Source organism: Sinocyclocheilus grahami, unplaced genomic scaffold (genome assembly GCF_001515645.1).
Source record: "Sinocyclocheilus grahami isolate Dianchi unplaced genomic scaffold, SAMN03320097.WGS_v1.1 scaffold137.1, whole genome shotgun sequence".
NCBI classification, from domain to species: Eukaryota; Metazoa; Chordata; class Actinopteri; order Cypriniformes; family Cyprinidae; genus Sinocyclocheilus; species Sinocyclocheilus grahami.
The window spans coordinates 784,553-800,219 of record NW_015505316.1 but is presented as its reverse complement, the minus strand read 5'-3'; the positions used below and the strand labels follow the sequence as shown (position 1 = coordinate 800,219).

The 15,667-nt window shown below is 35.1% G+C and overlaps 1 protein-coding gene across 1 annotated transcript in view; it reads left to right on the top strand.

The window, feature by feature from the left end:
* The window catches only part of LOC107591093 (protein polyglycylase TTLL10-like), a 23,032-nt gene extending 7,818 nt beyond the window's left edge, over nt 1-15,214 (top strand). The window contains exons 2-12 of the mRNA XM_016280105.1: nt 6,810-7,119; nt 8,158-8,257; nt 8,592-8,710; nt 8,805-8,925; nt 9,041-9,117; nt 9,828-10,014; nt 10,657-10,828; nt 11,096-11,236; nt 11,664-11,780; nt 13,941-14,034; nt 14,260-15,214. Coding sequence (XP_016135591.1) covers nt 6,810-7,119; nt 8,158-8,257; nt 8,592-8,710; nt 8,805-8,925; nt 9,041-9,117; nt 9,828-10,014; nt 10,657-10,828; nt 11,096-11,236; nt 11,664-11,780; nt 13,941-14,034; nt 14,260-14,993 — 2,172 coding nt within the window. The 3' untranslated portion in view covers nt 14,994-15,214. The remainder of the gene's footprint in view (nt 1-6,809; nt 7,120-8,157; nt 8,258-8,591; nt 8,711-8,804; nt 8,926-9,040; nt 9,118-9,827; nt 10,015-10,656; nt 10,829-11,095; nt 11,237-11,663; nt 11,781-13,940; nt 14,035-14,259) is intronic.
* Nucleotides 15,215-15,667: the final 453 nt, after the last annotated feature.

Below are 15,667 nucleotides of genomic sequence, written 5' to 3'. Positions count from 1 at the left end.
AGCCAACACTTTTTCACACCTCTATATATATATATATATATATATATATATATATATATATATATATGTATATATATATTACACACACATGAACATAAAATATTCTGTAAAAACTCAGGAATATTACATTATTACATCACCAGAGTCTCAGGTATTCTGGTGTTAATGCAAATTTCCTGAGTAATCACATATTTGTGAAAAGTCACATGGCTTCAGGGTGAGATCCTGTTTGAAATCCATAATTATAATTTAAAGTTAATAGCTGAGATACACCCAGACAGGATCTTAAATGCTGCCAAGTGCTCAGTTGACTCATTCAATTAGAAACATTTCTTAGAAGTAGCAAAGGTGTTTTCCCAGTTTAAGTTACACCTTCAGTACCATTACTTCTTTAGTAAACTACAGTACATCAGCATTTTAATAGAAACTATTTAACCAGTTATTGGTACTAATTGGATAATCAAGCATAGAATTGTGAATCTATTAATGTTTGTTTACAATTAAACTTAAATAAAAATTAGGTAAATTATAAAACAACAGAATGTTTCTGAGCATTAAACTGAGTTAAATAAGTTCAAATGAAGGCAGCAGAAGAGCTTGCCATCGTGTGACATCACAAGAAAATTCCACATTGCCGGAAACACTGGAGAGTTCCAGCACTGGTCTGTGCTTGCTCAGATGTAGTCAAACTAGATTCCAACCAACAGAGGGTGAGGTTAACCTAGGATTGCTAATGAAGTAGAACGGGCTGTCAAGATGAACACGTGTTTAAACGGCTGTGACATAGCTTTAGGGTGGATAAGTAGTAGTCATACTGATTAGTTTGCAAACGGTTTTTTATCACAACTCCTAAACACATATTCTTGAACACATATAATTTTTAAAGGGCCTTGTGTTCCTTATCTCATTAATGCTCCTTGTACAAAATAACCACGTCACCCCTCATTTACTTGACGAATATGTCAGTTGATCAAGTTCTGATGACTGAGAAACAAGTAATTGTTGGCATAACATGATGACAATAAGATGACATCACTTTTCACCGACTGTTAAGAGCATTAAAAATGCATTGTTTCTCCTGTCCAATCCTCAACACTCCTCTCCTACACTCCTCGTGTTTACTGTATGTATGTAAACAATTCAGTACTTCCTGGTTGGTGGCAATGATGAGGAATAGGTCAGTCCTCCAAAAACAAATATACAGTCTCTCTCTCTCTCTCTCTCTCTCTCTCTCTCTCTCTCACAAACGCACACACATACTCATAAGCAGATGGTGAGCCAGGGGAGTTACATGGCTGTAAAACAAACCTGTTTTCTTTGTCCACCTACACAGCACTCTGTACACAGCGTCTATCAGATTGCAGCCTACTGGCAAGGTGTGGCTGAAACCAGCAATGTACTAACATAACTACAAGCCATATCTGACAACGTGAAGCTACTGCATTAAGAGCTTGTGGCTTGAAGTAAAAGACAGTCAAAAACATATTCACGGGATACAAAATGCAGTGTTTTTCCTTTACTTTATACAATGAAATATGTTTATAAAAATTAGGGAATAAAATTAAAAATAGCATTTTTATTCACTGACCCTCAAAATGAGTAATTAATCTGCTAATAAGTATAACTATATATTTCTTGAAATGAGTGGTGTATTCAGTTCTTCCCTCCATGAGTTCTTGATCACACTGGATTAATTCTACCCATTGAGCAAGACCTAGCAGAAACTACTGGGATTGTGTGGAAGCCGGTTTAGAGGAGGGGAGGGGGGAGGGGAGGGGGTCAAATGAGTGTCATGAGTGGGATTACAGTTAACTACCACTGGTGTCTGGGTGTGTCTTCCAGAGTCGGTTGTTATAAAGAGCAGTAATTTTCACACTTTCTGGGAGACACCCTGAAATTTAGGATATGTGCAATATGACTAGCACCTCTAAATATAAAACATTAATTTAATGTAACTGATTACATTTGATTACTTTTCTAAATTTATAATGAATGTTTTCAACTTTTAATCATTTTGAAACATTTAAAGCAGGCAGGTTTAACCTTACACTACTCAACACTCATTGCTGTCATACTTTCAAAATCCTTCTTCACTTGAATTAAAATTATAATAATTAAATTTTAAAGCACAGCCACCACAAAATTACACTTTAACACCTCTTTTTACTTTGAGATCATTCTATGGTTAAATACAGATTTAAATAATAAGATATAGTTTAATAGCTATGATACTGTTTTTGAAATCAAATATTTGCATATCTATGACAGGAAACACTTGCATCTAACAAAGCCTAGGAAGAAAACGGTTCATCTTAAAACATAAAGCATATAAACCCAAATAGGAAACAAAACAGTTAACCATGTGTCCTATTCTGTGTCCTAAACTCATGATTCATTGGCATCTCATATTTTAAAGCAATGAAATTTGGGAAAGAAATAAATCACCTCTGTATGTGTGTGAAAATATTCAGATGTTATTTTTTTAAAAACATTTTCTTAAATAACTGTAATTACGCATTTTTCTCAGTAATTGTAACTTATTTTAGTTAAATTTATTTAAATAAACTACGTAATTCCATTACATGTATCTAGTTACTCCCCAACTCTGCGTCACAAATTTACAGTGACCTGGAAATAGTGCAAAGTTTTTTTTTAATTGTTTCAAAATTCTAAAAACTTTCAGTTTATTTCCAGGTTAAAATTAGATTTTGATTTCCACATTTTGCAGCAGGGACAGAGATGTTAAAGGGGTCATAGGATGCTACATGCACTTTTACAAGTTGTTTGAACTGAGATGTGTGTTGGCAGTGTGTGTACACAACCACCCTATAATGATGATAACTTTTTAATCTACTAAAATCTTTACCCCTTTCTCAAATCGAGCCGATCTCAGATGCCTTTCTGTGTGACACATAGACTGTAAAAAAAGATGGATGCACCTTCAATCTCTTCCACTGAAGAAAAGCGAAGCCGCCATTGTCCCAACAGGCCGCAGCCATATTGTGCTGATTTGGGACCGGAGTCTGCGCAGTAGAGAACTTGGGACCAGAGTCTGCGCAGTAGCGAGCGAAGTGGAGCCACGTCCCGCCCACACTCCCGCAGAGTCGATTGCAAGCACACGCCCCTGACCCCGTTTTAATTAGCCTGACTGCTCCAATTTTTGTCTGCTGAGAGGATTGTGTTAAAATAAGGTAAATACAACTCCAATATCCTCCTAAAGATCCTGAAAAAGTCCGTTGGCACCTCAGTTCACTCAGAGAAGCTGTCAGTCTCAGCTGTCAATCATGACGTCACACTCCCGTTTTTATAGCATCACTTAACTAACTAAAACCAAAATTATTTTAAAAACGAATACTTGAACTTACCTCAGCATGATAAAATCTACATCAAATGACAAAAGCCATCTTTGGAAACAATGATTTGAAGTGAAATTGAATTATTTAGTTTGTCTCATGTCCCATTAGATTACATGGAGAGGGCGGGGTTTATGACCTATACTGGGACCAGCCACCTGGGGGCGATCGAAACGCGATGGCTTCACTTTTTAAGACTGGTGCTGGGGTGTGACATCACACAGACAGGCCCCTCCCACGATAATTTGATTGACAGTATTGTTTCAGCACAGACTGGACTGGCATCTTACCTTAGACCCGCCCTGAGTGAGATGTCATCAGTCCACCATTGTTTCACCGCCGGAGCAGATGTAGACAAGAATGACTCCTAAGCGATTGAGGTGTTCTGTTGTAATGAACATAGCAGTCGTCATTTACTCCCGACATCTGAGCCGCTGAAGACGCAGTGGATTACATTTGTTTCTGGAGGGAATGCGCCCCCGATCAACCTAAATGCGTCTATTTTCGCGCGAATCATTCGTGATCCAGTATAAGGTTTTTTAATGAATCTTTGCAAATCGCCTTTCCTAGTAATGAGCTAATTAGCAAGTTTCATGATGAATGCGGCTAAAGTAAACAGTCTCTCAGAGAGCAGCTGAAGAGAGAGGCGGGGTCAGCAGAGCTCATTAACATTTAAAGGAAAATACTACAAAACGGCTTATTCTGAAAAGAGCTGTTTTTGACAGGGTAAAAAGGGTGTTTTTTACACTACCATTGAGAAATTTTAACCAAACTATGTTACAGACTTTTCATTAAGACCCTAAAGAATCATATCAACTTGTGGAAAATGGGCATCCTATGACCCCTTTAACCATGTTGTGCATATTTAGATCATGTGAACGCAGATAGAGATTTATTAATAAAAGTCATTGAAATAGTTACTCAACTTTTTACATTTTAAATAGTGTAACTTGTAATCTGTAACCTAATACATTTCCCTTCCCAACACTGATGCCGATAATATGTTTTCAAAGCAAAAACTATTAAATTAAAGAAAAGTTCAATAGAATCATTATGGTAGACATCACTACAGTAGGCTATATGAAAATACTTGTTTTTAGGAGTCTAATGCAACACAATATTGTTAACACATGATTAGAATGTAAATACGACCTATGAAGATCTGCATGTTTAGCGTCTATCTTTATTATAAGAGTAATTGCATAGAGACAGGTGTGTTTGGGGTTGATATTTATTGAAGGTTTGTTCTTTGTTTGATGTTTTACCCATGACAACACAATCTTGACAAAAAACATAAAGAGATGAATAAGCCTTTATACAAGCCAAGAAATTAAACCCACTGCTTAAGAATTTTTAATAGGACATTCATCCATTTTGAAATTAAGATATTTGATGTTACAGAACAACATAAGAAAAGAAGAACCAGTAAGGATCGAGTGTGTTTTGTTTTAACCCACAATAGATCTCATTTCCTCATGGCTAATATGTTTTTACACCTAATTGAACACAATAGCTTACGAGAGATCAAACAAACGGCATCAGTGCGCACAATTTATTGCATTCTCACATTACTTGTAATGCCAAAACAGTGATCCGCAGCACAATTAATAATGAATGGTGTAGGTTGGAAACGCTGGGAATCATTTCCTGGAGTGATTCTTTTGTTCTGAGAGTCTAGCCTTCAGTAGCAGCTGTTGCTAAGACACCTGTTTCCTAGGTAACACGCAGTTGTTTACATTGGCCTGTCTAGTTTGGTGAGCATTGAGTTAGCATGCTCCAAAAGTATTTTAAGTTCATGGACTGAATAAACAATGATACACTGCCATATCATACAAACACGGCCGGTGTAGTTGTTCCCAGAGGAGACAGGAACTTTTAAAAAGAGGAACGGAAGAATAAACATATTTTGTGACCTCCAAAATCAGTGTAAGTTTAATACAATTTGTATTTACTAAATTGATAGTTGCTGTTTAGCTAATCTCATTTGTCCTGGTTTAAATATCTAATCATCGCCGTAGCCAGTTAGGCCACCGAGGTCTGGTCCTCGGTAAAATTTTCATGTTCAAAAGTTAATTTTCTCTGAAAGACTAATTTGCGGTTTAAAACTCCTCATATGAGTGTCTGCATGTATAATTCAGTTTAGACAGTTTGCAAGAATGTTTAGCGTCCGTGGTGTGAAAATGATCGCTGCGAGACGCTGGCGGACTCACTGAGGGGGGCGCTGCCTCCGCCGTGTTGCCAGATCCAGCTATTATTAACGTCTTTGGACTTGTCTTTCTTACTTAATTTGACACTTTAGAAAGTTAATAAAGCGAGGTATTGCAGTTTAGGGATAGCGATATCATTATCGTATCTTATTTACAAAAGATTTGAACTAATGTCGGTTTATTATTATTTATTTTTGCGGTTTTTATTTTTTTTACGTTATTTAGCAACATCTGGCACTTAAACTGACAGTAATCAGGGATAGCGATATCATTATCGTATCTTATTTACAAAAGATTTGAACTAATGTCGGTTTATTATTATTTATTTTTGCGGTTTTTATTTTTCTTACGTTATTTAGCAACATCTGGCACTTAAACTGACAGTAATCAAAAAAAAAGCCCACAGACAGGATACCACATTCGGTGAGGAAAACGCAAAAACAACAACATAATTGTGTATCATCAACGCTATCAAAAGCAGTAGCGTTCAACACCAGTACACAGATCTGTAGCACAATATGTTAGCCTTCAGAATAAAATGAAAAATGCAAAAACTAGCCATTTCATTCAGTATAGCAGTTATATTTTGACAAAATCATGCTAGAAACATTCATAAAAGCACTGGACAAAGTTATCATCTATATAGCAAGGGTTATTAATGAAAACTATAGGCTAACAGTAATATGTATTGTTACATGAATAATAAACAACAGATAAAATTACCCACCCTAGCCTATAGTAAAGTATTAACAAATTTTGATGCAATAAATATGGTATAATTTAGCAATGTTCATCTCTCTAAAACAGAGAAGACATCGTTCACAAACATCTACATGTCTGTCTTGTTTAAATTGTTAGTGTATATAATGAGTTGTGTTTGTAGGGGTTATTATAGCACAATTCTTAACCCCACCCCAGCCCTCACTAATTTTCAAACCCTGGTTACGGCCATGTATCTAATGTGTACTGTTTTATGTCTTTAATTATGCGTTTTTAAGTTGTATTCATTTACCATAATATCAATGTATTATTTTGCTAAAAATGTGTGCTAGAGCTCAAATCGTTTTTTTTTATACTGGAGTTTCAAGGTTATTTTCTCAAGCAACTCCTCTGTTTTATTCCAGTGACCACAATAAATACCAAGCTGAAACGTAGCCATGCATATCTGATGTTGCTTTTTTCTGGATCACTGGCTTTACAGAGGTCAGTCGGGCACTGCTGCTGGAAAATCCGTTTTTTTTCTCCGTAGACCTGGGCTGGTTGGAGGGGAGTGACTGTGATGTCATGTGAGAGCAGGGTTGAGCCTCGTCAGCACGGAGAAGAGCCAGGTTCTGGACAGAGACAGGACACACAGCATGTCTGTGGAGACTCACAGCAGACGATGGACGACCAGGGCCAATCAGACGAGGTGGAGAAGGACAGTCCGCTGAGTGCTGGGATCGAGGTCATGGTGCTACAACATGTGAACGAAGCTGAAATGGAGAAGGAGAAGAACAAGGAGACACAGAGGAGGAGGCGGGTCACTCACAGAGTAAAACATACAGATGGAGCCCTGCCAGGTGTGGTGTGTAAGTGTGTTTGTGTTGTAGATGGGGAGACAATCATGGGTTCTGTACTGTAGTTTAATAGTCTATACAGAGATGAGAAAATGAGAAAGGCAAAGCAATGAAAAATGGTGTCCATTTATTAGGGGATATTAGTGCGTAGTATTTGACTGATCTCTACATGGCTGCCCCCATGAGGCAAAAATGATGTAAAACGGTTTATATTAAGATGCTGATAATAATAATATATATATTATTTGGATAGGACTGAATATATTTTAAGTATTATTTGTATCTTTATATGTACAACTTGTTAAATAAAAGAAAGATTACTGAGTGCAGCCATAAAACATTATAACTTGGAACTTGGAATAGAATATATGGTCTTATAATTGATGTTTACAATCATTACAAATACAAAACCTCAACAATAATAATAACTATCATATTATTATTATTATTATTAAAATAAATTATGCTTGTAAAATTGATTTTGTTTGAAATAAATATTTACAATTATTTTAGTTATTAAATTATTACAATTATGTTTGTAATTATTATTATTGTGTTGTTATTATTACGTTTGTAAAATATCTTGTTTAAGATAAATTACAAAAATGTATGATACTTCTGTTTAATAATTTACATCAAATTAATTTGAATATATTGTAGAATTGGTAGTATCGATAAGTTTTAAAGCTAAAATGCCACAGTAATTGTAGAGTGACTTATTTAATCTGAATTGGCTGAGTGCCAGCAAACAAACTAGACAACATGATACAGAGTTAAGTCTAGTCAGGCGTGCACTCACTGGTCAGGAAGAGGAGGTGAGAGTAATTACACACCTTCTCGGATCAGGTGTCTCCCACTACTGCAACTTCAATCCGCCCCAGCCAACACAAGTAACGACATTCACGATTTTTACAAGGATCATTACCAATTTTTCAACCAATTTTGTCTCTATATATAACGTAAAATATAGTAGTCTATGTATTATTTGTATGCATTAAGAAAGTGAAGTTTACTTTGTATTTCTTGTGTGTACATGATCAGTGAGTGTCTCATTTGTTGAGAGGGACAGAGACAAGCGGCCTGAAGATCCAAGGGGCCCTGGACCCTTCTTCTACTTTGGGGGAAGCAATGGGGCCTCCATGTGAGTGAAAAAAAAAGCACCTTTTGTGTTTGGGCTGGGATGTTGATATTTATTTTTAACATAATGATTTGTAATGTGTTATAATGTGCACAAATTATACAACTCGACTTAAGGAATTGTGGACACACTGCAGTTTTGGTGTTTGTCTTGGTCTTTCTTTGGCCTTTAGTCTGCAGTAGGTCCATGAGAGGCCTGCTACTATAATCAGTATATATCAGTGGCTTCTAATGAATAATTACATTTTACAAAATAAAAAGGCATTTGGAGATTCAAAACCGTTTTTTAAGTGTCTTTCAAACATGACACAGATATCTTGGTCTGATCTGATATTTAGAGTTGTATCATATTGTGAAAGTCGAGGCTGGCAGCGCATATATGACAAGACCAGGACGGACTACAAGCTGAAGTGGTGTGAAACTAAATCACCTGCTCCCTACTACAGCTTCAGAGCAGGTGATCTGTTTTTGTTATGTCAGGTTCACAGCAATCATGAAAAAGTTTATTACCATGCACATATTACCATTTATTACTGTTTATTTTCATACAGGTGGCCAGTTGATTTACCAGATACCCAATAATAAGGTCCTGACCACTAAGATAGGCCTTCTGAACAGCCTGCGGGAGTATGACAGAGTCAGCAGCAAGGTCAACTATGGACGTGGAAACAGGTTATAAATGGAAAAACTTCACCAGAGTAACATGTGTAGCCACTGCAATATTCTTCTCCTCCTTTTTTTCATTTAATTGCTGCATCTACATACAAAATTTTTTTACATGTTGCAGGAGGATGAGGCTGGAGGATTTTTTTCCTGTCACTTTTCGTATGGATATGAAATATGAAAGAGAGGCTTTCTTTAATGGTATGACTACAGGTTAAATATATGGATAGATACAGTTGATAAGGAAATACAGTTTAATTTTGTGGTCCTTAAGTTTTTTTTTTTTTTAATGCTTTTGGTGGTCTCTTATACTTACCAAGGTTTAGAATTTACTATTTAATTTACACTGTAAAAGAAAACAGTTTAAAATCAATTTTATTCATTTTATATTTTAAATAATTTGTTGCTGTTGATGGCAAAGCTGAATTTGCAGCTGCCATTACCCCAGTCTTCAGTGTGACATTGTTAATATTTGTAATATTTTTTGTAGAATCTGTCATTGTTTTTTCAGTATTTATTTTATACAAGTATGAAATTGAAAATAAGTATGTTTGTCCTTTTTTAAAATAAATTACCTTTTCAGCCAGGATATGTTAAATGGATTTTTTTAAATAGTAGTAGAGACTTATATTTTGGATAAATGCTGTTTTAACTTTTTATTCTTCAAAAAATCCTTTAAAAAAAAGCACAACTGTTTTCAGCATTGATAATAAATCATCATATTAAACGATTTCTGAAGGATCATGTGACACTGAAGACTGGAGTATTGACTGCTGAAAATTCAGATTTACCACCACATGAATAAATTATATTTTAAAGTATATTAAATATAAAGTATATATATAGATTCCTAACTTTGGAAATAAACACAGTACTGCATCTAATGAATGCAAAATTGATGTTGTCTTCAGGAATATGTAGTGATAAATCCAGCATGTGGATCTGCAAGCCCACAGGCCTTAACCAAGGCCGTGGTATTTTTCTACTGCGGACACCAGAAGACATAAGCACATTCAGAGAACGACTGCAGAACACAATAGAGCAGCAGTCCAACAGGAAGTCACCTTTCAATTTGCCACAAGCTCGGATTGTTCAAAAGTGAGTAAAGCTGATAATTTCAAAAGGTCACATGCTCTAATTATATGTAATCATGCTGTGAATCATGCCTTCAGTGTCCTATAATCCTGCCGAATCCATGGCCAATGCCACAGGCATCAATCGAAAAGAGCTTGATGTCTATATTCTAAACTTTTCATTCAGAAATCAAATCAGTCAGCATTACAAAATGCAGTAGCTATGCCACAGAGGAAGCTAACAGGCATCTCCGGCTCTGCAGGGAGGCAGTGATCCGGTCATGGGCTAGTTTCTGTCATGCTAGCAAAACAAAACTACAAAGATTTATCTTTTAATTTTGAGGATGTTAGAACAGCTTGGCAAGCAATTCACTGAAATCAGCAGTATTAAAGAATACACAAAATTAACACAACAATTAGTAAATAAATATTTAAAAATACTAGTTAAATTAATACTCATTAATAATAAATTAAAAATAATTCTAGAATTTATATATAATTATAATATGTATTATATATTAAATTAATATATTAATAAATAATAATATTTTATATATTATTTTTAAATTAAAATTCCTGATACATATTCACGTTAAATTCATATATTTTTAAAAATCATATTTAATCAGTACTAACGATTTTTTCTATGCTCTTCTCATTCTTTAAGGTACATCCAGAACCCTTTGCTTCTAAAAGGCCGGAAATTTGATGTACGGTCATATTTTCTAATTGCTTGCACCTCGCCATACATGGTGTTTTTTCGTCATGGTTACATCCGATTGACATGTAACCTTTATGACCCAAACTCAGACAATATCACAGCCCACCTGACCAATCAAGTAAGATAATGTGTATTAAAAGCTTAATTAATATATAATTCAGTAATTGTTCAGTATAGTTCAGTAATTTCACTTTAAGGGCAATAAATAGGTTATTTTCATTGCCATTAAAGTGAAATAAACATAGGAGCCTGAGAAAAATGCTCATTTTAGAAGAAAATTTCAGACAGCACTTAGAGGCTTTTGCATCTGAACTCTTCATATATATATATATATATATATATTGCTTTTATTCCGGCTGTAAGATATTAAAATTTCTTGTTTCAGTACATGCAGAAGAAAAATCCTCTCTACAGCATGCTAAAAGAAGAGACCGTTTGGTCCATGGATCGCTTCAATGCATACATTAATGAGACGTACATGCTGCCGAAGGGTCTGCCTAAAGATTGGGCTCTGGGTCCTTTTGCAGTGAGTTTGATAACTATTTTAAATAATTTTTATAGGTTTATATGATAAGTTAAAATCAATAGTGATTAACTGATAATCTCTCTTAATCTGACTTAGTAGGGATGTCTACATGTATCTTATAAAGTAATAACTGCATGTAGATTTATTCAAATAGCTTGAAAGGATGCAGTTGTACTGTTGTCATGGTAACAATGGTTTTGGGAGTATATGAAATATTAAAAGGGAAGCTCATCAAATATATTGAGAAAGATGAAACCGAATAGGAAAATAAGAATGTGCTAAATGAAGGGCAGCATTTTATCTTGGAGCTCAAAAGATAATAACATTTTTGACAGGCAAATATCAACTCTAAAACAGATGAACGACATTTCATTTGAGTTTTCAATAATTAAACTGCATCCTAACCAAGTGTTTTGTCGTTCTGCAGAAAAGGATGCAACATATTATCATCCAGTGCTTTCAAGCTGTCAAAGGCAAGCTGGACTGCAAACTTGGTTACTTTGACCTAATTGGTTGTGACTTCTTGATTGATGAGGATTTCAAGGTGAGACACAAAAGAGTGTTTATAAGAGCGAAATGTGTGTGTATTTGAAGCCCGAAAGCAGATTAGTTTTAGAATTATCCTCTGAATGCGGTAAGACGCATTACAAATAGAAAGCCTTTATTTATCTCTTCTGTAATCTCCTTAGTTTCTTTAAGACAATTATGATACAGTTTTCTAATGCTGGCATGATTCTCTGCAAACATGATGTTCAGAGGCCGGTTGTCCCCTTTGGAGCATCCTAAATTAAAATTCAAGAGTTTCCAGGCAACTTGTGTACTGTCGGCATAAACATGCCGTCCCCAGGCCAGGAACATTCTGGTCTCCAGGTTACCGGATCATTATGGATTCACACATAACAACCAACAACATTTACATTGTACAGCATTAACTCGATAATACATTACACAGCAAACTGTAACAGTACCTTACGAGACTTGCATTAGAAATATTCAATACTTGACATCCTTCACTGAAATGTGTACATGTGATTCACACTCAGTGTCAGTGTGTAATCTTGTCATGTGTTTACACTGTCATCTTCGCCGAGATAACAAAAATTAGTGTGATAAACATATTTGTAGTTTAGGCAAAATATACGTGATTACTGTAAAATAAATAGAGCTATTTGAATAGGGTAAGACTGCCATCTACTGGCGAAAGTCTGCTGTAGGTTTTTTTGTTGCTGGTACATAAAGGAACCGGTGACTAGACATATATGTAAACAAAGATCATATAGTAATTATTTGGTTTCTCTTTATTTTAATGAATTAGATCAGTGCATAGATTATTCACAGTAATTCTACTGTTTTGTGCTTCCTCATTGTTTTGGGTGCATGCTGATATTGTCGTCAGTCACTGAGAATCGTTTGATAGTTACTCTGAACAGTGTTCATGGTTCAAATGTGTGTGTTGATGGCTGTTTAGTAGTTTGACAGAGTCATCACATACTGGATTTACCATGGTCAAAATAGCCAAAAGCATAACTTTCATAAATTATATAAAATTATTTATAAATTATTTATAAAATGAAAAGCATTATAAATGTTTTAAATGCATTTTTTTAATTATACACTGCTGTTCAAAAGTTTGGGATCAGTAAGATTTTTAGTGTTTTTTGCGTCTCTTGTGCTCATCAAGGCTGTATTTATTTGATCAAAATTACAGAAAAAAACAGTAATATTGTGAAATATTATTGCAATTTCTAATGTTGGTTTCCTGTTTTAATATACTTTTAAATATAATTTATTTCTGTGACACAGCGCTGAATTTTCATCAGCCATTACCCCAGTCTTCAGTGTCACATGATCCTTTAGAAATCATTCTAATATGCTGATTTATTATCAGTGTTGTGCTGCTCAATATTTTTTTAGAACCTGTTATGCTTTTGTCTTTGATGAATACATAGTTAAAAAGAACAGCATTTATTCATAACACATCCTTGCTGAATAAAAGTATTAATTTCTTTAAAAAAAGAAAAAGAAAGAAAAAAAATGTGATAAAAAAAATTCTAACTTTTGAATAGTAGTATATATTGTAACACAAATTTCTATTTATTTTTTACTTATCAAATAATCCTGAAAAAAGTATCACATGTCCAAAAAATATTAAGCAGCACAACTATTTCCAACATTAAATATAAATCAGCGTATTAGAATGAGAATTAGAAACTTCTTTAAAAAACATTAAAAATTATTTTGAACGGCTGTGTGTGTGTGTGTGTGTGTGTGTTTGAACCTACTTAACCATATTTTGGGGACAAATTTGTACCCAAAAGTGAGCTAAACCTGACAAAATCTCCAAAAACCTCCCTTTGGGGACATCCTCATTTGTAAAACTGGTATAGAAATAAAGTAAACAAAGTTTTTTTTATTGTAAAAATGCAGAACGTTTTCTTTAAGGGGTAGTAGGTTTAGGTGTAGGGTGATAAAAAATACAGTTTGTTCAGTATAAAAACCAGTACGCCTATGGAATGTCCCCATTTAGATAGCTAAGTAAACGTGTGTGTGTGTGTGTGTGTGTGTGTGTGTATATATATGTATTTATTGACCACTTAACTACAAAATGAGTTCATTACAGAAATATGGTCACTTTAACAAAAGACCCCTTTTATCTTCATAGCCTGGGAAGTCACTTCAATTGTGATGTGCTTCTTTTGGGCAGGTCTGGTTGCTCGAGATGAATTGTAACCCTGCCCTGCATACTAACTGTGAAGTACTGAAAGATGTGATACCACAGACGGTCACCGAGACACTTGGTGAGTTGTTTGTTTAATAAAATAACCACATATAAATCAATTATGTACAAACAAACGTGTTATAAATGTGACGTAACAGTGTAAAATGTGCAATTCTAAATGGGATAAAACCTTGTAGTTTGTTTGAATAATGCATGTGTGTGAAAGCTGTGAACATTTGTTAGAACTTGATAAAATTAGGTGTGTGACAACACTTGTTGTAGATGTGACACCCTTTCATTTCAGACCTTACTTTGGAAATCTTCAATAAGTCTTGCTGTGGACTGAAACTCTTGCCGCTAAACAGTCAAAGAGATTTTCTATTGCTGTATAGTGGTGAGACAGTGGCGATAACCAAACAGAGACACAAAACCACCTGGCATTTCTCAACCCTTCACCCAAAGAGCAGCTCCACCCACATTAACACCAACAAAACTGTAGCCAATGCAACACAAACAGGGAAATCAACCAATAGGGCCAGCAAATATTCTGAAACTCAAGCCAAATGTCCGGTCCCTTCCACCGCCGTCCTCTCTTCCTCTGCTTTGTCCAATACCATCCCACCTCAGCAGACTGTGGAGTTACCAAAGAAAGAACCTTCACCTATATCCCAGAAGCCTCTGATATCCAAAGCTCAAGAAACACATCAGCCTCGACCACACCAGTCCAAACCCCTGCGTTCTCGTGTTGTGCTTCAGCTTAGCAAGTGCACCTGGCAACATCCTGCTGCGATATCCAACCTCAACGTGCCTCCGCAACCGGTAAGAAGTGCTATCAGGTCATTGTCTACACCAGCCCTGAGCAAAGGCTCAAACTCCACACAAAGACTTGGAGCTCAAGGCAACCAAACACACAAAATGGAACACATGAGTTGCAACCTAAAAACATCCAAGATTCATTTGGCTGAGACATACTCCTTCCACACTGTGGGGACAGAAATGAAAGAGAACAAAGAAAAGGGACAGGAAGATGATGGATGATTGATGACAAATATAGTCCAATTGGTCTCTTGGACAAATATAGTCCAATTGTTATTATAAGGGCTTTTTCTCAGAATGATGAGAATTTGCTTCTGCTTATGACTAATGTTGTTCCTCATCAACAGAAGCATCATGTCCATTCAAATGGATTAAATTCAAAGTTTAAAATTTTTTTTAGGTTTAACGTGACTTTCAAAAAAGTTATTGGTATGTTTATTAGTGAAATTTTTTTTTTTATTATTTGCGTCACTCACTTATATATCTAAATAATGTCCATTTGATTCACACCTTTCTCATCTATTGTGTCCTCATGTTGATCAAAACTTTACCAAACGAGTTTTGCTTGGTTTCTCACCAAGGCTGCATTTTTTAAAGCAAAAATACAGTACAACAGTAATATTGTGTGAAATAGTGTGTATATAACGTGTGTGTGTGTGTACAGTGCCTTGCAAAATTATTCATACCCCTTAATTTTTTCACGTTTTGTTATGTTGCTGCCTTATTTTGGACTGCTTTAAATTACTTTTATATATATATATATATCTACACTCCATACACCATAATGACAAAGCAAAAACAGAATTGTCACAACTTCATAAATGTATTAAAAATAAAAAAACTGAAAAAAGTGCATTGCATAAGTATTCATATCCTTAACTCAGTACTTAGCTGAA